We start from the raw sequence: 27,899 nt of genomic DNA on the forward strand, positions 1-27,899 counted from the left end.
TTCTCCCCACAGTTGGTGCTGAGTTAATTCGTTCAGAGTAGCAAACCGAACAAACCTATCAAATCCCTTACTCTCCTTATGAACAGTCAGATCACATCAAACTACAAATGCTTTCTCTCTCAACTTCCACTGATCCTCCTGTTTGGAATCTTTCTGCATTGCTGGGAAGTCAGTCCGTTCAACCTGCATGATGCACGTAACTGGGTGGGGCTAGGTTTGTATTGTCTTGTAGAAGATTCCTTATGAATCATCAGTAAAAGTGGCTACAATTAGGGCACCTGGCTGGCTCAGTCCATTGGGCGTCTGCCTTTGGAACAGGTCATGATCCCAGGGTCCTGAATTGAGTCCCACATGGGCTCCCTGCTCCATGGGGAGTCTGCTGCTCCCTCTGCCCCTCTTGCCACTCGTTCTCTCAAATAAATTTTTTTTTTTTAAAAGTTGCTACAATTATGGAAAGATAATCCTTCAGATACCTGTTCTTACAGGACAATGAACTATTGGAAATGGAAAAACTAACCACTGGAAAATAACATATTTTTTTAAATTCTAAAATGTCACTGATTTTAGGATAACCTTAGTTTTGCAAAAAAAACCCTAGTTTTAGCATCTGAAGAATAAATGATAATCATGAAATTAAACACACATTAAAATTAAACACCCATGAAATTAAACACACATTTCAGAAATGAAGTGTGAAAAATATAGCCTCTTGGAATTGAGGTAACATGACTAATGAGCAAATAAAATTAAGAAATAGAACACCCTTCCTATGAAATCATATGAACCTTGTTTCACCAAGCTCTGTGATGCTATGTAAAACCACTCTGGGGCATATAGGTGAGCAGCCCAGGTGGTCCAAGTGCAAGGAAAGCTAGCATGATGGTGGCTAGCTGCCGCATACAAGTAATCAGGCAATTTTTACAAAGTGCTCACGGAAAGGTCTTATTTTCAAAAACTGTTCAACTTGTATGCTCATCTGTGAGCATGAATGTCAGTTTGGCCCTGCTAGAAAATCTCAATTCTCTATTTCTAGGATCCAGTGAGGTTGCACTATCCCCCACCAACTATGAGACTCTGGCCCCTTAGGATAGCAAGCCATGAGTGAGGCAGAATCAAACACTAAGGCAGACAGGAAGAGACTGTGCAGGACCTGCCCTCATGCTAACTGGCCAGAATGGCCCATATAATCCCTCCTCCCCCATTATTTAATTTCATCTTTGCTTCTGGCACAATATGCTCCTTTTGCAGTTTTCAAGTGTCAATACTGGGGGAACTTTCTCCAGCTTCCTGAACGGCTTCTTTACAAAAGGCCAAGTCTTCAAGACCATAGCTTTATCTTTTCCTGAAAAACGGCTTCCATTTTGACTGCTAGCTAAATTGAGTACATTTAGGGAGGACTCCATCTTAGTGATTAACACTGACCTTCAAAACATCCTTTGATTCGTGGCTAGAGGTGATCTCAGCAACTGAGAAAAGGAGTTTCTGGTACTATATATAAGAAATAGGATCTGGGGAAGTCAAACATGATTACCATTTATTCTTCAGATACTAAGGTCAATCCCCCCCCCCTTTTTAAAGATTTTGAGATAGTGAGAGCACAAGAGTGGGGTGAGGGGCAGGGGCAGAAGCAGACTTCCCACTGAGCAGGGAGTCGGATGCAGGGCTCAATCCCGGGATCCGGGATCATGACCTGAGCCGAAGGCAGATGATTAACTGATTGAGCCTCGCAGGCGCCCCTTTTGATAAACACTAAAATTTTAATGCTCTAAGTATTTTTAGCAAAATCTCAACCTATTTAATTTGTACAGTGCTTTTGATCCTCAAAGAGGATTTCAGCCCTGTGGCATCCGTCGAACTTTCTAAGCGTAACTGGCTAAGACATTCAACTCTACCACTTCTTCCCAGCCATATGACCTTGTGCAAATAAATATCAAACTTGGGGGCTTCAGCTTAGTCCTTGGGAAAATGGGGATTACAAGTACCTAGCTCAAAGTAATGTTACGACTTATGCAAAGGACTTAGCACACAATATGCAAATAATTGAATCATTAGCAATAGCAATAACAATTAGCAACAGGGTATCTGGACCCTCCTACCGTACTGGAATGACACAAATCTCAGGTGTCTTTCAGTTTCAAGAACTTTAACACGGAAACACACCCTCTATCCAGATGAACAATTTTAAGGGAAACGTGCCTTTCTTTCCACATCCTAACATTTTAAAGTGCACAGAACACATTCAAGGGTTCAGGGTCCTAGCACAGAACACATAACGTGTTGCGAGCAGGAAATTGGGCTTCAAGGGAACTGGCATTTCTTGCCATCCTTCCCTGCTCTCCGACCCTTCCTCCATCATACTCCGGCCGTGGGAAACACCCTCACCGCCCTTACTCTGTGCTGTAACTCTTGTTTAGTCTTGGAAGGCTTCCTGCTGGCACACCTTGGAAACTCACTGCTGTGCTCTTACGACACTTGCCCTAAAGGACCCTGGTTGTCTCCCCTGGGTTTAGGTAGTAGCATGATGCCTGCCACACTCGTTTTCTGAATGTTCACGACAGCGTTCTAAGCAAACCAAAAGGGCCTTTATTTTTTGTGTGATCATTTTTAAATACATATCTCAGTTATCCTGTAAAGCTTCAGGTGATGTTTTAGAAAATGAGAAGTAGGTATTTTTCTTTTTTGCCTAAAGCCTATCCATGTGCAGGTCTTCACTCTTCCCTGTGAATGATACGAAGAAAAACCCTCGGTGGCATGGCATGTTAACGGAGCCTGGGAACCAGGGATTTTTTTCATTATGACTTTATATCTGTTTTATTATTTTATAAGTATTCACATTTTATATAACTCACTTTTTATACCAAAGTCTTCATTGTCTTAGCAAAGTCAGAAAAAGTGATGTAATAAAGTACCAAGTCATTTAAATTAAAAAGAAAAAAAAACCACCTTGTTTTTCTAAATAAGCTTTTGCCTGATACCCACTGTCGAAATTCTATCATTTTGTTTTGTGTGATACCATCCAAACATAGGGACATAAATTTTGGGTTCTAAAATGACTGAAGACAACAGGACCTTCAAGATCACATTGACACTGTAGAGTAACTAAAGTGGAGAAGGGAGAAAATACAAGTCTGGCACTGAGATTTTTCTTAGGACAACTCCCCGCACTGCCCACCCCCCAAAACCAGCAACAGCAGCTAAAACTTACATATTACTAAATGCCCACACATTTCACTCCAACCCTATGAGGTTGGTTCTGTTACCATCTTCATTTTATAGATAAGAAAATGGGCACAGAGAGGTTAATTTGCCCAAGATCACATAAATAAGTGGAAGAGGCGGGGCTCAAATAAAGGCAGTCTGGCTGTAAGTACCATGGTCATAATCACACTGTATTCTACCTACTAGGTCAGGAAGAGAAAATAAATCAAACAAATCCTCTATTCAAATAGTATGCATATGGTTCAGCTGGAAAAATTACAGACCGATCACCATCTGGCTGGAACCTTTATTATTTCAGAAATAAGCATCCCATATGTAATCTGAGGTGGTTAGAATAATTACTTCTGGATACTGTAATAAATATTTGTCAAAAATACCAATCATTTCAATAATCATACACACTTCATTCATTAAGAACCTCCAAAAATAACTCTTCTGTATCAAAACACTTACAAATGTCACAAGAGAGTCAAGTAATAGTCTATGCAGGAGAGAAGAAAAAGTCTTCTGGGGGAAACTCTAATGAAGCATTTTGCCTATTACAGTTTTGACTGACATAGTTCATGAAGAAAGACTAGCTATGTCCTCCTTTTTTGTTTAGTGCTTAGCCTGAGAGAACACAAGAAACCAAGTCTTGGGAGAAAAACTGCTTTCATAATCTTAAGTGTGAGCCACAAACAGGCTTTTCTGATAAAAGCTTCAAAGCCTGAAGTGATGGGAAAGGCAAGCATGTATTCTATTCAATATTTCAATAAATATGCACAAAAATTCAGCAATTAGGAACACAGTGTTTGTGTATTTGAAAATGCAAGAGTTTTCATGCTTTGAATGTTTTATCCTGAGAAGAGTTTTAAGGATATTTTGTTCTATAAGGTTCAAAAATAAAACTTAAACATATATAACACATATCAGGAATTCTCCATACGATTAACATTCTGGACCATCCTAGCAATGTCAAACAATGAGAAGCCTAACAAAATAACACGTATGTTGTAAAGATAGCAATGAGAAAGAAAGGAACATCAGGAGAATGAATCACCTATATCTTTGTTTCATGCTCAGTGCTTTTAAGTTCAACAGACAAATGTAAAAACAGCAATTATTTATTTGTTTTCAAATAGCCAGACCCCTCTCACTGGCTCACCACCAATTACACAAGTGCTAAGTAGTCAAAGAAAGACTGCAGGTGACCCTTTGCTTCTCTCTGGTCCCTTTACCAAACCTCTACATCACTTATGACATTACTTGTTGATATGATATACAGCAAAACAGAGTTTGCTAATTTTCACTCAATCAAATACATTTTAAAATAGAATAAATTCTCACAACACAAACTTTAGTTTTCACATTCATTGCAACATTTATGAATTACTCAAACACGAGAACTGGAAATGTGTGTGCTTATTTGGAAGAGAACAACTGAATTTATTCTGCAGAAGATAAAGGAGACCTGAAGCATCACATCACCGGAACAACTGAAACATGATGACAAGTCTTCTCTTCTAAACTTCAATGAAAGCTGCTTGTACAAACTATTTAATGAATACCTGTCCCTATTAAACAAGCAAGATATCTGATGTATTAAAGAAGTCAGAAGCTGAGGCTCTTCATTTCTTTCTGTTGCTTCCAGTTGCTAGAATACTGGCAACTCGCATAAATATATTTAAGGTATCCACGTAGATTCCCAGCATCCTGGAAAAGAAAATTATGGCCTGTTATAGATGATGTAATTCTAATAACAATGATAAAAACTATTTCTTAATCTAGAAAAGAGAAAGCAATACTGATTTATTTGTCATAGGTATATGAAATGGAAATTAAAAAAACAAAAGATGCCAACACTAAGGAAGCCCTAGACTAGACAACAGTCAAGATTTTCTTCTGGCAGATTCATCTTCGAAATGTTAAAGGGCAATTTAAAAAATCATTATTCTATTCTCTGACACGCTCTTAGAGTGTAGCATCTTGCAAAAAAAAACAAACCCTGGGTGATAGACAATGAAATAATCAGGAAAAAACCAAAGAAACACCTTCACAAAAATGTGTTAGACACAAGTCTGGCATTTTTAAATATAATACATCTCCTCAAGGCAACCCCCCCTCCACCGCCAACCAACGAAAACTGTCACAAATCTGTGTTACGGCAGCATTTTAAAAAGACCATTACACTGAATTTCAGTTTCAAGGAAAAAAAAGATTACTTTACAAAATGTGACAGACAACGTGAAACTCAAAAAAGTTGTTTAAATAAAACAAGCCACTTTGGTGGAGAGTCCAAGAAAAGGGAAAAGCATCATTATATAACAGTTGCACCATAAAGCTAATCAACAAAAATAGGCAAATACTGATTTAATTGAATACCTAAATACTACACTTAGTTACGATCTAATCAAATGTTCTGTGGACACATAGCTTACTAAAGAGATAAAACAGATCAAACAGTAACAGAAATAAAATAGTACAATTCGACAAACCCATTGTGGTTATGTGATATGCTGACATCCTAATCCCTGTACCTGTAAATGTGACCTTATTTCAAAATAGCGTCTCTGCAAATGTAATCAAGATGTGAGTTAAGATGAGGTTAATACTGGAGTAGCGTCGGCCTCAATCCAAAATGACTGGAGACAGAGACAGACACATAGGACGAATGCTGTGAAGACAGAGGTAGAGATTGGGGTAATGTGTCTACAAGCCAAGGAATGCCAAGGACTGCTGGCCAAAACAAGCAGCTAGAAGAGAAGCATGGAGCAGATTCTCTTAGAGCCCTCGGAAGGTATCAACCCTGATGACACCTTGATTTCAGACTTCTGGACTCCAGAACTTCAAGAGTATAAATTTCCATTGTTTTAACCATTCAGTCTGCAGTCTGTTACAGTAGCCCTAGGAAACTAATACAGCCATAAAATAAAATAGACCATAATAACACAAATGTCCTATGTAACAAAGGGAAGACATTAAAGACTACTTACGAATTGATGGGATCATATTTTTGAACTCCATACGCTGGTATTATTTCTGCACGCTTGATTACTTTCTGCGTATCATACAGAAGAAACATGCTGAAAACAACTAATCCACCATAAATTGCCACTGAGTACAAAGTGGCACCAGCCACAGTGGTAGGTGGAAGAAACATAGATCCTGGAAGGAAAAAAGACGAACTCCTCTATAATTGGATTTATGATTAACATTACTCAAAAAACAAAACAAAACAAAACAAAACAACCCTTCTTTTGGTGTACTGCACAGGTAAGAAAAGGACTGACTATATGCACTGTGTAATTTTATGCACATTCAGTTGCAAACCCATTATACTCATTCCTGCAATGGGTCACTTGCTCACATTACAGAAAGGCTCTTGCATCAAGAGCAATTTTCATGTTCTCCAGACCAACTTTTCCATTTTAGATGTATTTGGTAAAACCAAAAATCATAGTTTACCATGATGCCAAATAAGAAAATACACTCTAATTAGTGTTTCCTTTTTAAACTTTCAAAAGTGACTCTTAATTAAGTTCCCTCCTTTAGGATAACTAAGCACATCAATGATTTTAGGAAACCAAGAAGCAAGTATCAAAACCCAGCTGCTTACCCAGTGAGGATACAAAGACGAGACCCAGGCCCACTCCCAGGGGTGCCCCCATGTTCAGGAACTTCTCACTGGGCGCGCACATGGCCACGGCGGAGAGGCCGCCCACGATGCCCGCTGTGTACCACGCGGCTCTGATGAGAAGAGGCCCCCCTAGCATCGTCAGCGGAGCCACCACTGCGCCCAGCACACCTGGAGAAAGAGCAAGCAGGGAAGTAGTTACTAAATGACAACCAAAAAGAAAACGCCACTTCTAATAACAGGCCATCTGAACATCGTATACCTGACTGTTCAACGACAGGAATACCAAGTCTCTCCCGTATGTAGGTAATACTACCCCTGAATTCCACAACCCAAACTTGCGGCTAGCCAAACTCGAAATCACAACAACACTATTCTTAAACTGTCTCAACTCAGAGTACAAACACTAATCTAGATGTTTGAGTAACTTTATCAAATTTTATGTACTTCATTATCTGGATATGAGCCTACTGGTATATTCTTTGCAACAACAATGCTATATATAAGAATTGAGATTAAAAGGCTTGAAATGAGTAACTCAAGGTCAAACCTGTTGCTGCCAAGAGGGAACAAGGTAAAACGAGAGAATGCTATAGGATGCTAATCCTAAGGAACTTCAAGGACAGGCACTGCTGTTTCCTTGTGGATAGGGAATGTCATCTCAGCTTGTGAACCGTAATTTTAGTTGTCAGGTATTCATAAACAAGTTCAGAAAAATTACTGTGAAAGGTATTAATAATTTAATTAGCAAACAGAACTCCTTAATTCAAAAAATAAATCTTAGATAATTATTTCAGTGGTCATTATTTCAGTGGTGAGTAGAGTTAAGTTATCCTCTTATTAAAACAGTAAGTGTCCGTAGTTTAACTCGTGGAATAGGCACAGCTATGGCCATACTATAATTTCAACACCAGTGTCTCTTTCGTGAAGAGTAACATTTCTAGATCAAGGAGAAAGATGTATCTCATGATAATGAACAATTAAAAATATCTTTTGCTGTAAGAAAGACACTGGATAAAAATTCCTCTAGGAATCTTTACGTTTCTATTAGGATTCCCATCAGTTTTACAACTGACAGCAAAATTTTTAGCAAAAAAAAAAAATCTATTTTTTTTTTTGCAGAAGCCAAGAAAAACCTGTATTCTCCAGCAGCCTCCCAACTTTACTCACCCCAGGTAACTCCTTGTCCTGAAATTTGCATTAAGCCACAGACAGAGGATGAAAGAGTGTCCTTCTTCCTCCCTTCCCTATACTGATGTGCCAGCTCATTGCTCCAGGTTCTCCTGACCCCGTGAGCCACCAATGGCCAGGGACAGGATGTAGAGCTGGTACCAGGGAGGAAGGATGAGCGAGCCCTTGCCTCCCTCATGGCCTTTTCATAGCATCTCTGCCACCCCCACCCCGTGGCACCTGGGCCTCCCCTGGCTCTCCAGGGTCTGGCCTGGTGGTCCTGTTTTCCATGACCTGTCCCTCCAGTGGTCCTCTCCTGTGTAAGCTGACCCTGTCAAAGACAGTTTCCCAGGTGGCCTTGACAGTCATGGTACAATCCTCTGGTTTTTCCGTTCTTCATGGCTAGGTTTATTGGAGATTCTATCTCTGGAGCTTTTATCACTGGGGGTCTGGCCCTTGGGTGGCTTAGTCTTCCAAAGATCCTGGCTACCATGCTCTGCCCAGGTCTCATCCCAGATGCCACAGTCCTCTGAGAGGTCCAACACTCGTGGACTAGCTCGTTGGCAATCAGGCTCTGTGTGTTCTGGCCCTCTGAGAGACTTGTCCTCACAGAATGTGGGCACCTGAGTCCTGGCCTTTTCACAACAGTAGCCCCTAAGTTTGAGGCCTCTGGCGGGGGTGGGGAGGGTGGGGGTGGGGGTCTGGTCCTCCAGGACTTTCTCATCAGCTTCGGGCAGATCCCTCCAAAGGTCTGTTCTCCAATATCTGGCTCTTTGGTGAGCCTGTTTGTTCTCTAAGGCCAGGTTTTCTGATGGTGTGGGAAGCTGCAGTCCAGCCTTCCTGTAGCTTTAGCAAAACTTTTAAGGAGATTGTCTGAGATTTTTCAATGATATTTTCTCATAAAAATCTTAAATGGTAATAGATGTTTGCTGCTTAAGGACATACCAATTACAAAACTAACAAGGATAGCTCAACATTATATTGTGAATCAAACTGGCATTCATCCAACTGGTACAGCTCCTATGGAAAAGTATGGAGGTTCCTCAAAAAATTAAAACTATAACTACCATATGATTCAACAATCCCACTTCTGGGTTTATAATCAAAAGAATTGAAATCAGGATCTCATAGAGATGACTGTGCTCCCAGCAGCATTGCTCACAATCTCCAAGATACAAAAACCAAATTGTCCTTCAATGGATGAATGGATAAAGATGATGTGGTGTATAAACAAAATGGAGTAATACTCAGCTATAAAAAAGAATGAAATCTTGCCATTTTTGACAACATGAATGGACCCTGAGGGCATTATGCTAAGTGAAATATGAGAAAGACAAATATCATATGATCTCAATTATATTAGGAATCTACAAAAGTCAAACTCAGAGAAACAGTAGAGTGGGGGTCACCAGGGGTAGAGGTGTGGGGGAAATGAGGAGATATTGGTCAAAGTGTATAAATTTCCAGTTATAAGATGAATAAATTTGAAGACCTAATGTACAGCATGGTGATTACAGCTAATCCTGCATCATATACTTGAATGTTGCTAACAGATTTTAAATGTTCTCACCACAAAAAAATGGTAAATATGGAAGTGTTAGCTAATGCTATGGTGGTAATCATTTTGCAATATATAAATGTATCAAATCAACCAGTTACACATCTTGAAATTTATATGATGTTATGTGTCAATTATATCCTAATAAAGCTGGGGGGAAAACACAATTAGAATAGTTTTCCAACGATCATTTCAGTAATTCCTGCACACTTAGTCCTAAGACCACAGCTGTGTCGACACAGTGCTAAACATTTGGATGAAAAATGAAAATGGAATGCACTGGGATGTTAATACTGGTCAAAAGCTAACTCTGATGTCCCTTTAATACTGTGAGGGAATGCCCTTGGGTCATCCAAACCCCCTTCAGGTCTCATCTCAATCATACCAGTGAAAGAAAGAGTGGACAGAGGGCTGGACTTGAAGAAATAAGGGTGTTCAGTTTTGACTGTGGCACCTGCCAGTGTGACCTCACACAGCCTCCACTTCCTCATCCATGAAATGGAAATGCTAATGCCTGCCTGCACAGCTTCTCAAGATATGGATGAAATGTAAAGCAAAAACTGGCATTCATGCTGTACAGGGAAGGGTTACCAGAGCAGGCCTAAGGTCATCTTTACAAAGACTTGCTTGCAGGGCTGGTCCTTGGCTACTTAAGAACTTGGCAGATGAAGCATTCTGTAACTGGGAGGGTTAGACTGCTTGTGAAAACAATGTGAGTTATGCTGAAAGCCTGCTTTCCTTCTGGAAATCCGTATTTTGGTAGTTGCTATGAAGGTGCTTACATGATCAGTCCTTAATAAAAACCCTCAGGCACCAAGTCTCTAATGGGCTTCTATCTCACTGCTCTTTTCACTTCCTTGATAAGTCCCCTCAAAAAAAGGAGGGAGCACTGAAGGCCCATGGATGAATTTCTCCAGACTCTGCCTATATTTTTTCCCCTTGCAGATGCTATCATGTGTCCTTTTATTGTAATAAACCTTAGCTCTGAGTACAACTATATGCTGAGTCCTAGAACTCCTAAAAAAACACTAAATGAATGAATGGTTGGTCTTGGGGACCCCCTCCAACACATAAAATACTTTGACCCAAGTAATTTATATACTGTAATAATACCAGATTAAAAGTTTTCTAAGCAACCCAGATAGCCCTTATTCTAAACTCAAACTACATAGCTATTTTAATTTAATTCAGTAAGTCACTAAGTATCTACTATTTATCAGAGATAAAAACACTGAACCTGTTTTCTCAAGGAACTCAGTGTCTAAAATGGGAAACAGGTGCAGAACTCCATTCTCTGGGTAAGATACTAATGCTAAACTCAGATGGTGAGGTTTTTGGTGTTTTAATGCAAGGGTTCATACTCAAGAGAAAAAAAAGTTCTGTATACTACTATGGTATGTACTTGTTCTAAAGCAGAATAATCCTTAAATAGATGGCACTCAGAGATATTACATTTTATAGAAGTACACGTTGTATCTTGAATAATTTTTTTCTTAAAAGCAGGTTATTGGTACTGGAAGATAATGGACCACCTCCCTCAATCACAAGGATTTTATCCTGTAAATCCCCACGGAGGATATCTATGGTTGAATAACCTCACACCTAACAGAAGAGACTTGAAAACCGAGGTTGTCAAGTCATGCTGTCTCATATTGACCAAAACAAAGATAGCACATAAAGAATGTAAATGACATAGTTCATACCAGAAATTTGTCATACTGGATGCCAAATACCTAATTTCCATTTACTAACCTATGTTAGAAACACTTCACAGTCTGTTTCCCTAGAAGTTTCAGGGAAATGCTTACAAAATTTGTCTTGTTTTATTTAAGTAAATAAACGAATAAAAAGCAGAAACAGACCCGTAAAGACAGAGAACAAACTGATGGTTGCCAGAGGGGAGGTAGCGGGGTGTGCAAAATGGGTGAAGGGGACTGGGAGATACAGGCTTCCAGTTACGGAATGAAGTCACAAGAGTAAAAGGCACAACACAGGGCACACAGTCAGTGATACTGTAATAGTGCTTGTATGGTGACAGATGGTAGCTACACTTGCGGGGAGTATAGCAAAACGTATAGGGAAGCTGAATCACTATGTTGTACACCGGCAACTATTATAACATTGTGTCAACTATACTCAAAAAACAAATTAGAAAAAATAAAATGTCTTGTTTTGTGGTAGAGAACATGTATCTAAGTACTTTTGTTTCTGGGTCTAGCTGGCTCTTTGTTCAACCCACAGACAGAGACTATCCCGGGATACCTGAGATGGAAAACACTTTATCTAAAATATTTGTGTCTCCAAAATTAAGGGGTGGTATCACAACATGTACCTATAAAAGGATATTAAAACTGTCCTACAATACCACAGGTGGACAGCCTCTGCCCTGCCCACTGTCACTTCGTGCTAAACCTATCTAAATAATGACCCAGCTAACTATATCAGACACAAATGTACATTTCCAAAGATCTTTTTTACTGTATTCTTTCTTCCAATGCTCTACTGCAAAATCCTCTACTCCTATTTTCTTACTGCATCCTTTTCTTCTCCACCCTCATTTTTAAATTTTTCTAAAAATACACAACAAAAACAATTCTTAAGTAATGTGTATCAGGTTTGAAACCCTCCCAGGAGGAGACAAAATACATAAAGGAAATCTCTACATATACTAGACTGTCACAGGAGGCCAAATGTAATACTGGGGATGTCCATGGTCTTAGTATCAGAATCATTTTTCAGAGTAGAGATCTGGTAATAAACAACCACATGAGTATGAAAAACTGTAAGTGTTTTCTAAACACAAGGTTTTATTAAATTATGCACAAGTCATTTACAATTGTGAAGAGCCACCAAAAAAAAAAAAAAAAAATTAGTAATGAAGGTTGTTAAATAAAAATTTAAAATTAGAACATACCAGAATGTAGTAACCAAGCAACATGCTTTGGGACTGGGCTCTGGTCATATGGTATTGATCGTACCATCATTCCAGCTCCAATCATGGCTGCAAAGGTTGCACCAATTGTCTGAAAGACACATATTACTGAGAAAAATCAATCCTTATACAACAACAAAGTAGAAGCCCACAAGTTCCAAGTTCAGTTAGTCCCTCCAAAAAAACCTTGAATGAACTGATCCTAGTAGGGGGCAAGAGTGCCCCCTACTGTCACACAAAGTTTTGCAGACACCTTCAAGTGACTTAAGTTGAGCTTTGACTGATACCACCATCTTTTAAAGTTTATTCTTGCTAGACAGAGAATAAACCTCTTTAAGAATCCCAAAACAGGGACGCCTAGGTGGCTCAGTTGGTTAAGCGTCTGACTCTTAGTTTCGGCTAAGTTCATGATCTTAGGGTCATGAGATTGAGCCCCACGTCCGGCTCTGAGCTCAGCACGGAGTCTGCTTGGGATTCTCTCTCCCCCTCTGTCCCCCCCGCCCCCCCAGCTCATGCACACATGCTCCATCACTCTCACACTCTCTCTCTCAAATCAATCAATCAATCTTGGGGTGCCTGTGTGGCTCAGTTGGTTAAGCATCAGGGCAGGATTTCAGGTCCTGGGATTGAGTCCCACCTCTGGCTCCCTCCCCCACTCGTTCTCTCTCAAATAAATAAAATCTTTAAATATATAAATCTTAAAAAAATAAGAATTCCAAAATAATTTTTATTTATTTTGTATAGCACAGACAGTATTTTAAAAAATTAATCATGATATACCAATTAGAATATATATGTATTACATTGCCTTGAACTCCATCATTTGCTAAATAAAAATCTAAAAAACAGAAGCACATGGAAAAGAGAGTAAGATTCTACTTCTCTATCCTCTTAGTTTTCTGGCTGACTTGGTCCTCCATCCCTTTTCTTTGCCTTAGATTGCCATATTAGTTTTAACACTTAAATATTCCTTGTGTGTATAAGAAAGAAATGCACATAATAGAAAAAGATGATAATGAATCTTTAGGAAACTTGAAGTAGAAAGTGCAAAGTTGCAGCTCTTGTACGAAACAGCAGATATTTTGTAGCCCAACTACTCAAAGATCAATTGAATGTGAATGCTTTTTTAACGCCTTTGCTTAGTCACTAATGTGTGTGTGTGACATACCAGGCCTGCCTAACTCCTCTGCATTATCTGTCTGACCCATGACATGTGAATGTTCAACCTCTGACGTAAAGCACAGATAGAGACAGAACAGCTGTTTTTGCTGAGAATGGGAAACCCTTTGCTCCTATTAATATAAATAAGCACAGTGAGTTCTACTCTATCATTTTCTAATGGAAAAATAATTACTAAAAACCACTTCATACATTTCTTCATACTTCATACAGATGCAAGGCATTTGCAGGATATTTATCACAATTGTGTTTTTTTTCTTTTAAGGTCCTTCATGTTCATGACCCAGCTGTATTTTCTGCCTTTTACCTTTCCATACTCTACACACTCCAGCTACACTGAAATGGTGGGGATGCAAACACACCCCCATCTCATGTCTCTTTACTTCTGGTTCATTTTGCCTAAGAATACCTTTTTTCTATCTGGTTGACTTATTCAAGGATTACCTCCTCACCTGGGAAGTTTTTCTGGGAGGGACACTGACTGCCATGAGCAGTGTCAGAAGCCTCTTCTCTGTTCCAACTTTGTACCAACTTTGACATAATTTCTATGTCTGTCACCCCCAAAAAGCTTCATCTTCATCTCTGTAGCACTTGCCTGGGGCTTTCCAAACTATTTCAGTAGCCCTAACAGCAGGTGAGAGTGATCTTATGCCCACAGGAAGTTGAGAATATGGCCCAAGCACAAAACTTCTTTGACGTCTTATTTTAGGGGCTAAACTCTTTTGTATATTTTAATTTTTCTCTTGTAGCCATGGTGTTTTGTTAAAAGGCCTTGTTTTATATTCTCTACCTGATAAAAACTTACATTCCTGGTGAGAATGCATCATGCTTATTCTGTGCCCTCTTGGACTTCTAGGTTAGGAGATTTATAACACACATCTGAAGTATATTGAAGTGTCCAAACGGCCATGCTATTCTAAATGGTCCTCCTTTGGAAAGTACAGTGGAAATATGACGGTTTTGGAAGTTGGATGGAAGTTGGTTAGATCTGGTTACCGAAGGGAAATCTGTAGGATATAAACTCTCCCATACCCCTTCCCTTCCATTCTCAAACTCAGTACACGTTCTTACAATCCTTCGTTTCAGATTTTGCAAAGCCACGGCTGGCATACTTGCTTCTTGTCTCTCCCATTTGAGTTCTTAGAACTGAGCAGGGAGCCTGATGTGGGACTCGATCCCAGGACCCTGGGATCATGACCTGAGCCGAAGGCAGACGCTTAACCACTGAACCACCCAGGCGCCCCTCGATCTCCACTCTTGACACTATTGCAAAGCCAGTTTTATCTCAAAGTCTTTTTTTTTTTTAAAGATTTTATTTGAGAGTGAGCAAGTGAGAGACACCATGAGCAGGACAGCGAGAGGCAGACTCCCCACTGAGCAGTTCTTAGAACTCAAATACAAAAAATATTTTTGCTGTTTCAGTATCTGCAATGGCCTCTGCCTACTTAGGCACTTTCCTCAGTGTGGCAATCAAACATTCTTTTTCTAAATGTGTCTTCTTCACACTTTAGACCTCAAATCCTCGAACTCCACTCTTTTTTTCTTTTTTTTAAGATTTTTATTTATTTGAGAGAGAGATAGCTACAGAAATAGCGAGAGTGAGTACGAGCAGGGAGGAGAGGGAGAAGCAGGCTCCCCTCTGAGCAGGGAGCCTGATGTGGGACTTGATCCCAGGACCCCGGGATCATGACCTGAGCCGAAGGCAGACGCTTAACCACTGAGCCACCCAGGCACCCCTCGATCTCCACTCTTGACACTATTGCAAAGCCAGTTTTATCTCAAAGTTTTGTTTTTTTTTTTTTTAAAGATTTTATTTATTTGAGAGAGAGCAAGTGAGAGAAAGACAGCACGAGCAGAGGGAGAGTGAGAGGCAGACTCCCCACTGAGCAGGGAGCCCAACGCTGGGCTCAATCCCAGGACCCTGGGATCATATGTGAAGCCAGTTTTAATGACTACCTCTTCTCCTTTGCTCAAGCTGTTCTGCAAACCTAGACTACCCTATTCCTCTCCTACAATAAAAAAAATGCTAGCCTCCAACATTTCTGATGAAATAAATGTCTCTTGCATAGACCTTCACTACTAGTCCAAGACAAAAACAGTCTTTAATTTTTATTTTATAATTTTAATTTTTTAAAATTTTATTATGTCAGTCACCATACATCATTGGTTTTTGATGTGGTGATCCACGATCCATTGTTTTTGCATAACACCCAGTGCTCCATGGAGTACGTGCCTCCTTAATACCCATCACCGGGCTAACCAATGCCCCCTCCCCCCTCCCCTCTAAAACCCTGTTTGTTCTCAGAGTCCATGGTCTCTCATGGTTCATCTCTCCCTCCAATTCCCTCCCCCCATTTTTCCCTTCCTTCTCCTAATGTCCTCCATACTATTCCTTATGTTCCACAAATAAGTGAAACCATATGATAATTGACTTTCTCTGCTTGACTTATTTCACTTAGCATAATCTCCTCCAGTCCCATCCATGTTGATGTAAAAGTTGGGTATTCATCCTTTCTGATGGCTGAGTAATATTCCATTGTATATATGGACCACATCTTTATCCATTCATCTGTTGGAAGGGCATCTCGGCTCTTTCCACAGTTTGGCTATTGCGGACCTTGCTGCTATGAACATTGGGGAGCATATGGCCCTTCTTTTCACTACATCTGTGTCTTTGGGGTAAATACCCAGGAGTGCAATGCTGTCATAGGGAAGCTCTATTTTTAAATTTTTGAGGAACCTCCACACTACTTTCCAAAGTGGCTGTACCAACTTGAATTCCCATCAACAGTGTAAGAGGGTTCCCCTTTCTCCACAACTTCTCCAACATTTCTTGTTTCTTTCCCTGTCCATTTTTGCCATTCTAACTGGTGTAAGGTGGTATCTCAATGTGGTTTTGATTTGGATTTCCCTGATGGCTAATGATATGAACATTTTTTCATGTGTCTGTTAGCCATTTGTATGTCTTCTTCAGAGAAGTGTCTTTTCATATCTTCTGCCCACTTTTTGACTTGTTTTTTGGGTGTTGAGTTTGAGAAATTCTCTATAGATCTTGGATACCAGCCCTTTATCTGTAGTGTCATTTGCAAATATCTTCTCCCATTCTGTGGGTTGCCTCTTTGTTGACTGTTTCCTTTGCTGTGCAGAAGCTTTTTATCTTGATGAAGTCCCAAAAGTTCATTTTTGCTTTTGTTTCACTAGCTTTTGGAGATGTATCTTGAAAGAAGTTGCTGTGGCCAATGTCAAAGAGGTTACTGCCTATGTTCTCCTCTAGGATTTGGATGGATTCCTGTCTCACATTGAGGTCTTTCATCCACTTTGAGTTTATCTTTGTGAATGGTGTTAGAGAATGGTCGAGTTTCATTCTTCTGCATGTGGCTGTCCAATTTTCCCAGCACCATTTATTGAAGAGACTGTCTTTTTTCCATTGCATGCTTTTTCCTGCTTTGTCAAAGATTATTTGACCATAGAGTTGAGGGTCCATATCTGGGTTCTCTATTCTGTTCCATTGGTCTACATGTCTGTTTTTGTGCCAGTACCATGCTGTCTTGGTGATCACAGCTTTGTAATATAGCTTGAAATCAGGCAACGTGATGCCCCCAGCTTTTTCTTTTTCAACATTTCCTTGGCGATTTGGGGTCTTTTCTGATGCCATACAAATTTTAGGATTGTTTGTTCCAGCACTTTGAAAAATGTCATTGGAATTTTGATCGGGATGGCATTGAAGGTATAGATTGCTCTGGGTAGCATAGACATTTTAACAATGTTTATTCTTCCGATCCATGAGCATGGAATACTTTTCCATCTTTTTGTGTCTTCTTCAATTTCTTTCATGAGCGTTTTGTAGTTCCTAGAGTATAGATCCTTTACCTCTTTGGTTAGGTTTATTCCGAGGTATCTTATGCTTTTTGGTGCTATTGTAAATGGAATCATTTCTCTAATTTCTCTTTCTACAGTTGCGTTGTTAGTGTATAAGAAAGCAACTGATTTCTGTGCATTGATTTTGTATCCTGCCACATTACTGAATTGCTGTATGAGTTCTAGTAATTTGGGGGGTGGAGTCTTTTGGGTTTTCCACATAAAGTTATCATGTCACCTGCGAAAAGAAAGAGTTTGACTTCTTCTTTGCCAATTTGAATACCTTTTATTTCTTTTTGTTGTCTGATTGCTGTTGCTAGGACTTCTAGTACTATTTGAACAATAGTGGCGAGAGTGGGCATCCTTGATGTGTTCCTGATCTTAAGGGAAAGGCTCTCAGCTTTTCCCCACTGAGGATGATATTCGCTGTGGGTTTTTCATAGATGGGATTTTATGAACTTGAGGAATATTCCCTCTATCCCTATACTCTGAAGAGTTTTAATCAGGAAAGGATCTACTGTTTTTCTGGTTTCTAATTCATTGATTTCTGCTCTAATTTTAATTATTTCTCTTCTAGTGCATGGCCTAGGCGTTGTTTGTTGCTTTTTCTCTAGTTCTTTAAGGTGTAGAGTTAGTTGGTGAATTCGGGATTTTTCTATTTTTTTGAGTGAGGCTTGGATGGCTATGTATTTCTCCCTTAGGACCGCCTTTGCAGTATCCCATAGGTTTTGGACTGATGTGTTTTTGTTCTCATTGATTTCCATGAATTGTTTAAGTTCTTCTTTGATTTCCTGGTTGACCCAAACATTCTTGAGCAGAATAGTCTTTAGCTTCCAAGTGTTTGAATTTCTGCCAAATTTTTTCTTGTGATTGAGTTCCAGTTTTAGAGCATTGTGGTCTGAGAATATGCAGGGAATAACCTCAATCTTTTGCTATTGGTTGAGACCTAATTTGTGACCCAGTATGTGGTCTAGTCTGGAGAAAGTTCCATGTGCGCTCAAGAAGAATGTGTATTCTGTTGTTTTAGGGTGGAATGTTCTGTAAATATCTATGAGGTCCATCTGGTCCAATGTATCATTCAAAGCTCTTGTTTCCTTGTTGATTTTCTGCTTAGATGATCTGTCCATTGCTGAGTGGAGTATTGAGGTCTCCTACAATTAACGTTTTGTTATCAATAGGACTCTGTATTTTGGTTAACAGTTGGCTTATATAGATGGCTGCTCCCATGTTGGGGGGCATAGATATTTACAATTATTAGATCTTCTTGTTGGATACACCCTTTAAGAATGATATAGTGTCCTGTGTCTCTAATTACAGACTTTAGTTTAAAATCTAACTTGTCTGATATAAAAATTGCTACCCCGGTTTCTTTTGAGGTCTGCTGGCATGGAAGATGGATCTCCATCCCTTCACTTTCAGTCTGGATCTATCTTTAGCTTCAAAATGAGTCTCTTGTAGACAGCATATGGATGGGTCCTGTCTTTTTATCCAATCTGCAACCCTGTGCCGTTTTATGGGAGTGTTTAGGCCATTCACGTTGAGAGTGATTATTGAAAGATATGAATTAATTGTCATCATGTTGCCTGTGAAGACGTTGTTTTTATAGATTGTCCCCGTAAATTTCTGTTGTATATCACTCTTGGGGTCTTTCTCCTTTTATAGAACCCCCCCTTAATATTTCTTGCAGGGCCAGCTTAGTGGTCACATATTCTTTCAGTTTCTGCCAGTCGTGGAAGCTCTGCATCTCTCCATCCATTCTAAATGAAAGCCTTGCCGGATAAAGTATTCTTGGCTTCATGTTCTTCTCATTTAATACCCTGAAAATGTCTTGCCATTTAATACCCTGAAAATGTCTTGCCAGGCCTTTCTGGCTTGCCAGGTCTCACGTTATTCTGATGTTCCTCCCTCTGTATGTAAGGAATCTCTTCCCCGTAACTGCCTTTAAGATGGTTTCCTTGCTTCTAAGATTTGCAAGTTTTACTATTACATGCCGGGGTGTTGGCCTGTTTTCCTTGATCTTGGGAGTGGTCCTCTCTGACTCTAGGACGCGAATGTTTGGTTCATTCCCTAGATTAGGGAATTTCTCAGCTACGATTTGCTCAAATACATCTTCTAGCCCTCTCTCTCTCTCCCCTCCCTCCGGGATTCCAATTATTCTGACATTGGAACACTTCATGGTGTCACTTATTTCTCTGATTCTATTTTCATGGATTCTGAGTTGTTTTTCCCTGGCCTCCTCTTTTCCCTTTTTATCTATTATCTTGTCTTCCAGGTCGCTTATTCGCTCTTCTGCCTCAGTTACCCTAGCTTATGTAAGATTATCTAGATTGGATTGGATCTCATTGATAGCATTTTTAAGTTCTGCCAATTCACCTTTCATCTCTGCCCTTAGAGACTCTATGTTGCCATTAATTGATTTCTCCATTCTAGCCATTGTCTTCACAACTGCTAGCCTGAATTCCATCTCCGACATCTTGGTTATATCTGCATCCATTTGTAAATCTGCAGCATAAGTCATAATCTCTGAGTCTTTTCTATTTTGGGGGCTCCTCCTCCTAGTCATTCTGTTGATGGGTGTTTGAGGGAATGTAGAGAGTCCAAATTATTGACCAGAACCCAAGCAAGATGCACCTGTTTTCTTGGGACCTTAGGGTTGCTGGCCTCTTGTTTTCCCAGCCTGTCTTCTGGGGGAGGGGCCTGCCACGCTGTTACTCAGGCAACCCTGTTTGGGTGGAGTTGCCCTGCCCCCCTGTGGCAGGGGATGGGCTCAGCAGGAATCAGTCTTTGGGGCTTTTGTTCGCTGGTGGCTTTCCCCGGCAGCTTTCCGCGTCTCTTCCGCAAGTCAGAGCAGAAGAGACCGTTTCCAACCCTTTGTCTCAGAGCAGAGACACTGCAGTCTGTTCTTCAGTGAGCTCTCTGGGCCACACCGTCTCCGTTTCTATCCGTGCTGCTATAAACTGCAGCGTCCTGGGTTGTGCACCCCTACGCAGCGCCCCCAGTCCTGCCTCCAGGTCGGGGCATGTCTCTGCCCTTTGTGCTTCTAAAACCGCCAGCAGCTCCCAGTTCACCTGGGCAACCGTGCCGCTCCGGGTTTCCGCCCCAGGGGCTGCCCTAAAGTCCTTTCCCCCACCGCTACCGGTCTGCGAGTCTGTGCCCGCACAGCGTGCAGGCTGTCGCTCCCAACAGTGTAGGATCCCCACGGCCAGGCACCCTCCTGCTGCCGTTTATCCTCCGATATCTGCCCACAGAATCACGGCTCCCTGCTTCGTACCTCAAAACCAACCACCTGCGATATTCTGTTTGTAGAAATCCCGATCTTCTTACCTTTCAGGCTGGTTTTGTGGGTGCTCAGAGTGGTCTGGTAGATATCCAGCTCAATTCCGGGGACCAGTTGAAATAGGGTCCCCTACTCCTCTGCCATCTTTCCCCCCTCCTTCCAAAAACAGTCTTTCAACTGATTTTACACTTTCTACTTCTTATTGTACACATTCTTTACCACTTACTCAAGCTCATTTCTTCAACCAGACAGCAAAAAATAGCTACTACTTTTAAAATCATTTTTTTTTTGTATCTAGCAAAATAACAAATGCTCAAGAAACACAGAATATAGGGCGCCTGGGTGGCTCAGTTGGTTAAGCGACTGCCTTCGGCTCAGGTCATGATCCTGGAGTCCCTGGATCGAGTCCCACATCGGGCTCCCTGCTCGGCAGGGAGTCTGCTTCTCCCTCTGACCCTCCCTCCTCTCATGTGCTTGCTCTCTCTCATTCTCTCTCTCTCAAATAAATAATCTTAAAAAAAAAAAAAAAAAAAAAAGAAAGAAACACAGAATATAAAACCTTACACAGGGTTAAGAAAATTCAAAGTGTTAGCAACAAATATTTTCCACTGACTTCTAAGATGGTTTTGCATTTGCTGCCTCCCCCACCCTTTATTAACTAAATTGCTATAAAACACAGGCTACTGGATCTCTGCTGTTAGGTAAGTAGGATATTCCTGTAAGTTTGGTTTTCAACCCCTCTGCCACTATTTAAATACATACTCAACAAAGAATAATTCCCGATTTACCTCAGAATGTAATTCCTACTTTGTCTCACTTGCACTATTACTTCATAGATTTGAACAACTTGTTCAATATAGTAAGGGATTCACTTCCATTTAATACCCCTCTCCCAATATTTTTTGTCTAATCTTTTGATATTTAGTGAAAAAGGAAAACAAAAACAAGCTGACTTACCACCCAAGAGCCTCTCATCATGAAGTTCATGAGAACAGGAGTTCTGCTCACTGCCAGGGCGGACAAAGCTGTTAAGCCAATACTCCCTGCTAAGTACATATAGGTAGAATGAATTCTATCCTTCACATACTGAGGCCAAATTCTGTAAGAAGCACAACATGGTTAATTTATGGAAATATGGATATAAATTTTGGTTAAATCATTCATAGCTGGGAAACTTTGGGAAATACCAATTTATTGCTCTAATCTTATCTCATTTATTATGGAAATAATGATGCATACATTGGAATTATCATAAAAATTAAATGATATAAAACATAAGCACTTGGCACATATACAAAGCAACACATTTTCTCCTTGCTTAAACACATATAACCTTAGTAAAAGATTTTTATTTAAGTTTGAATAGATGCCAAGAGATTTTATTTTTATTCAAGTATATTTCTACAGTTAGAAGATTAGATGTAAAACATTCCAAAAGTGGCAAAAGAGAAAGATGAAAACAAAATTGGAACCTTGAAGACTGGGAAATGTTTGGGAATGATTTACTTACACAGCCTTTTCAATAGCTCCAATCTCATTAGACATTCCCAAGCCATAGTAGCACAATGCTCCAAGACCAACAGCAGCCCCTCCAGCAATAAACCATCTTCCCATCTGATCAACTGGAGAACACAGGAGGAAATGCACATTAATAGTCATGTCTTGACTAAATTAAAACGCTGACGGTAAGCCCTTTCTAATATTTGTATGAGGAAAATCAAACTATATACCATAGTCCTTTGTAACAACCATAATTAGAACATATGGGGATATAAGCAGCTTCAACATTAGGGGACCAGTAAAAAAGGACACTGCTAAAACATAGGTGTAATAATACAAAAAGGATCAGACTTGATTAGCCTCTAGTTTCACTCCAAAGAAATTTAAGGAGGCAGTGTATCTGTAGATGTGGGGATACTTCTGTAATACATATTATTTTATTCATAAGAATCTGGGTAATGTTCTCATGATGCTCTTAGAAAGAAAAAGATGAAAAAGAAATGTTAATAGTCATACCACAGTGTATAAAGTGCCATTAAACGAAGATGATGCTTGATGTAGACAAAGAAAAAAAGGAACCAAAAATGTAATCAGTGTTAATGTAGCAGAATCAAGGGAGAGGGTACCCTAAAGTAAGAGCAAGAGAAAGAAACAACTTACTCTTAATTGGATGCATCTTACTCCTTTTAGTTTGAGTTTGTCACTAAGACTATTACTATGCTATAGCTGTATGTTTCATGTAATTTATTTTTTTAGGGCAAAATTACTAATCAGAAATGCCTGGAGGGATACGGATTACAGCTCTTTCCCATTATAATATATTGACACTTTGTAAGGTCATTAACCAGCAATAGTGTTCTATGAATAGATCTGGGTAGATTAACAATCTTGTTAAACTTGCAAAGCTGAAATCCAAATGAACTTCATTAAGGTACTGTTTCCAGGGAGCCCATATATAAACAACCAATTAAGAAGAACAGGTAGGCTTTCATTAGTACCGGTTTTAGTGATTTTTCTCTTGACCTAAAACATACATAAATATTATATGCTTGAATGAAGATTCTGTGCAACTTCAATTGAAGTCCCTTAACAGATTATATCTTTAATACCATGGCATATTAACTACCAATCCTTTCTTTAAAAAAATGGTAAAAGTAAAATTTTCTCTGGAAGAAATATGATTGGGAACCAATGAACCCAGTGTGAAGTATCAATCTTTTCTGCGTCATGAGATCCTGAAGAATGATTGCCTTTCTTCCCAGAAAATGCTCACATATATAAGTTTGCACATATTTTTAGAAGGCTGTTCATGGACTTCTTAAAACATATTCACATACTCCAGTTCAAAAACTAAAGACTGCTGCCTACTTTTAAATATTTTTTCCACTGATGGTTCCATTGCTGCCTCCTTAAGTTCTTGGCCAGTTTTCCCACGCCGGATTCCAACTCTTGTCTTGGTGGCATATTGCTGACATACACAAAAACAAAGACACACGATACATACAGCAAAACAGAATGTTATTAATAAACTATAATTAAATCTCATCACACTAGAAAACTGTATATAACTTGGTACTTTCTATGTATGTAGTTTCACTATAAAGGTCTGTTAGCCAATCTAAAAAATTAAATGTAAACCCTACCTACCTGTGGTCTATCTTTGAAGTGATTCACTTAAATTCTTAGTTTACAACCTAACTTCTTAAAGTTTCAGAATAATTATTTCATAAACTACAGATTTATATCTCTAGAATCATATTTTAAACACTAACTTTAAAAAAACCATGCATTCATTAAGTACTAGCTACATTTTTTTTTTCCATCTGGGAAATGGGCTCAAGAAAGTTACCTTTCCTTAACATAAAGTCAAAGGGAAGGATGATTACTACCTCTTTTTTTTAGCTCTTTTTCAAAAGCAGAACAGTTAATTCATGAGGAAAACAGCTGTCTCTTCCAGCTTATATATATTTCCTTATCTACCTCACATTTCAAAATTTATACTTCTAATTTGAATGCTGGAGAAATCTATTATAAAAATAATGGGTGTCTCTCTAACCTGATGGATTTTACCACTCTTTACTCTTTAATCAAGAGCTGAAATGACATTTTTAGTAACTTATTAATAAGCTACTGACCAAATGTTAATATTCCTGGGTTCTTAAGCTTTTGACTACAGGCTCCACATCTCTTTGTTGTACCATATAATTCTCAATCTCACACAAATCACTGTAAGTTCTCTGAATGAAACTCCAAAAGCTGTAAGTAAAGAGAAAGTTATAGGAGCTCTGTCTTTCATATGTGATAAGGAGGAACAAAATGGCACAAAACTAACAGGGAGAAAGAGCTGATTTGGGACATTATCAGGGATAACTGTTTCAGTAAATCACTAATGATAGAACAGGGAGCCTCATACAGTCAAAAAAAAAAAAAAAAAAAGGTTCCAGTGCACAAAGAGAGGGACACAATGTAAGATATCAGATTATCTTTACCCGGCTGGGTGTTAAGAGCCATTGATTCTTCGTGATGGAATTCTTCACAACTGGGGAGGCCTTGGTGAAAGCTGGTTGGAAAACCCTGGAAGGGAGTGTCCGGAGACACACAAGTCTTGCGGCCAGCATGGTGGTGCACCAGGTTTACCAAGCAGATCTGAAATGCTATTTGAGACACAGACAAAAAATAACCCATTAACCAACTGAGGGAATAACACAGAAAAGATCCGGAGACACAGAAGGGCCCAGCAATCATATTTCAGTAGAAAAATGGAGTTTTTTTTAAATGTTAATGATGAATTGTCAGCTTATTCCTTGTTAGTCCAAGAAATCCACCCCACAGAATCCAATATGGGATGATCACCAAAATAGAACTGAATCCCAGTTTGAACAATATGATGTATGACTCCATATAAGTTATGCGTCTAATACAAAGTAGGTGTTAATATCTTAAGACAATTGCAGTGTGTGTGATGGCTTTTATAAATGTGGTTTTAAGCATTCAATAGGACAATTTAAAACAAGACTCTGTATAACTTTTGAGCAGAAGAAAAATGTCATCCAAGGAAGAGATGAGTAACTCTTCAAGGTCATGCTACACTGTAAGGTTTCACGACATCAACAGTAATAAAATATTTAAATTTCTGCTAAACATGCCAAATATTACTTCCCTTCAAAATGTGATAAAAATACTCAAGGTACTGAAACCACCTGGGATGCATCTCTGGTCCTTAATGATTTAACCTCTAGGAACGGGACCCAGGAATGTTTTACCTAGCACCCCCAAAGCTAAGAATCCTTGCTAAAAAAATACCTATCAAACTGTACTTCCAGCTCTCCCACTGAATCTATAAGGGTTGTACAACACTGAGAAAATACCGAGACCTTCTACTACTTTCACGCCATTACATCATCTCAGCCTGTTGGCGGTTTATATTCCCCGGTACTCAACACATCGACTGGGAACGAGGCCCCGCTGAGTGGCCTCCATGTCGCGCAACAGAACAAAGTGGAAATCTTGTTTCTGCCACATTCCAGAAGTGGCCTCGTGACTGTCTGCCCTCTGAGACTCAGATGTGTTAGCTATAAAATGGATAGTATGACGACCCCGTAAGCTTCCGCAAGCACTGATGCGCTCAAGCTCCTGGTCCCCCGAGAAAGTCCACCCAGCTCTCCAGACTCGGTTGAGAACTCGGCAGGAAGCCTCCAGTCTCCCAATGTCAACGCATAACCCCACCACACCCCCGCTCCAGCACCCCCTTATCTGAGAGGGCGGCGGCCGTGCGGCCCAGCCGCTGGGTGATTCAGCACCTCTGCCCGAGGGAGAAGAGGACAGCGGGGGCGAGCGCCCGCCCGCCCGCCTGCCCCAGGCCCCGCCGCCGCCGCTCTCTTTCACCCGGTCACCCGCAAGACGATGACCCTAACGCTCCACCAAACTGTGGCACCGCCAGGCTGTGACGCAGCAAGCAGCGCCGCCGCCTTCAGCCCTCCTCGGATGCACCCAGCGGCCCCGCGAAGCCGGCCGCCAGGACAGTGGATATCCGTTGCCAGAAGGCCTGGAGTAGCCATACCTCAGTCCCTGGTCACCTCAACCACACAGTTACCCTTCCGGGCCGGCGAAACGCAAACGCGTACACCTAGCTAGACCTCCGCCCGCTACTTACTGTCTCTGCGCGCGCAGTTTCCCTTAACCCCTGAGTGACGCAACATCCGGAGAATCGCCAAACACTAGGGTCACCCAATCATGAGCAGATCTCTGACGGAAGGGCTGGCGCGGTAGGGAGGAGGGGTTCCGGGCTGGAGGGGCGGGGCCAGTAGTGAATTGTCGGAAGCGTCATAGTCAGCGTCCATTTTGGGTATGGGCAGCGAAGGTACTTCTGCCATGTTAGCTATGGGTGGCGGAGCTGGTTTTCGTTTTTGTCTCAAAAACTTCACTAGCGGCCGTTACAAAAATCACGTAAAAATTGAAAAAGAATATTAAATGTGTGAGAGCTAAAAATTATTCCGTCGCCCCTTTCTTTTCTCACGTTGCTTTTTTTTTCCTTCTCAAGAATGTTTTGCGAGATGAAGAGTGTACCAAACGTGGTAGTTTCAGAGTGGAGCCAATGGGTTCTGACGCCTAAGGTTGGCTCATGAAATCTAGGAAAGGGTCTAAATCACACAAGGTCACTCGCCAGATTTTAGCAGGTTTTACCCCCATTGCTCTGACCTCCCACGACACATTTTCAGGCTTCAGTTTATACATGTGTAACAGGCATGATACAACAGCCTCTGCCTCTTACCTGGAAGACTGTGAAAATGTTTTCATTACACATAATTTGTAAAGTGAAAAGCCATTTCTCGTCTACACGACAGAGGTTTTGTTTTGTTTTTCTTTCACTCTTTTATCCATTACACAAATATTTGCTGAGTCTCACTTTGTACCAAGCACTGAACTAGGAATGTATACAAATGAATAAAACACAACCAGTACTGTTGTTTGGACAAAATAAAGTCCTTGCCCTTACGGTATTGACTTTCTGGTGGAGACAAAAAACAGACAAAATGTTTGGTGGTGATAAGTACTATGGAGAAAAATAAAGCTGCATAAAGCCTTAGATGGGTGCTATTTTAGATAAGATGATTAACATGTAAAATTCATGAGCCTTATCTCCTCAGCTATTGTTAATTGTGATTTATGATGATCCTCTAACCATGTAAATCTTGACAAACATAAAGGTTTACATTTTATGTAGGTAATAAAACAGTTCGGCAGCACACAATTTTAGTTTCTTTACTCTGAAAATGTAGAGAAATCTGTCACTTAAGATAGTGAAGAGGTCAAGCAAGATCAATTTAATCTTTAGATCTTCACCCAATTTGATTAGCTAGCAAATGGGTTCTTTGTTTAGCTACCTTAGTGTTTTTTTTCTCCCCACAGCTTCTGTTATCAGCAAAGAGAAGAGATTCACAACACAGTACCTGAATAAACAATATACCTTTTTAAGTGATTTGTAAGATTTTTTTTTTAAGATTTTATTTATTTGAGAGAGAGGGAGAGAGAGCCAGCACGAGCAGGAGGAGGGGCAGAGGGAGAGGGAGAAGCAGGCTCCCTGCTGAGCAGG

The 27,899-nt window shown here is 40.2% G+C and overlaps 1 protein-coding gene across 2 annotated transcripts; it reads right to left on the minus strand.

Moving 5' to 3' along the window:
* Positions 1–3,485: 3,485 nt before the first annotated feature.
* On the minus strand, positions 3,486–26,556 carry GHITM (growth hormone inducible transmembrane protein). Of its 2 annotated transcripts, none has more exons than XM_036103957.2 (9): positions 26,460–26,556; positions 24,796–24,960; positions 23,675–23,774; positions 22,317–22,428; positions 21,764–21,905; positions 12,475–12,583; positions 6,815–7,003; positions 6,192–6,363; positions 3,486–4,911 (listed from the first exon to the last, which is right to left on the minus strand). In XM_036103957.2, the coding sequence occupies exons 2-9, from the start codon at positions 24,922–24,924 to the stop codon at positions 4,827–4,829; spliced, it is 1,038 nt and encodes a 345-aa protein (XP_035959850.1). In that variant the 5' UTR covers positions 24,925–24,960; positions 26,460–26,556; the 3' UTR covers positions 3,486–4,826. The 2 variants fall into 2 exon arrangements, with proteins under 2 accessions (XP_035959850.1, XP_035959849.1); XM_036103956.2 differs by having other exon boundaries at positions 26,367–26,524.
* Between the last annotated feature and the right edge of the window lie 1,343 nt (positions 26,557–27,899).

Source organism: Halichoerus grypus, chromosome 7 (genome assembly GCF_964656455.1).
Source record: "Halichoerus grypus chromosome 7, mHalGry1.hap1.1, whole genome shotgun sequence".
Classification (NCBI taxonomy): domain Eukaryota; kingdom Metazoa; phylum Chordata; class Mammalia; order Carnivora; family Phocidae; genus Halichoerus; species Halichoerus grypus.

What these genes read in the sequence shown, in the direction of transcription:
- GHITM (XM_036103957.2), bottom strand. Translation starts at nt 24,924, where the DNA reads ATGCTGGCCGCAAGACTTGTGTGTCTCCGGACACTCCCTTCCAGGGTT. An exon ending in GGAGCTATTGAAAAGGCTGT is followed by an intron (nt 21,906 to 22,316) that starts GTAAGTAAATCA and finishes TGCTTCTTACAG; the next exon opens with AATTTGGCCTCAGTATGTGA. An exon ending in TGATGAGAGGCTCTTGGGTG is followed by an intron (nt 12,584 to 21,763) that starts GTAAGTCAGCTT and finishes TGTGTCTTTCAG; the next exon opens with ACAATTGGTGCAACCTTTGC.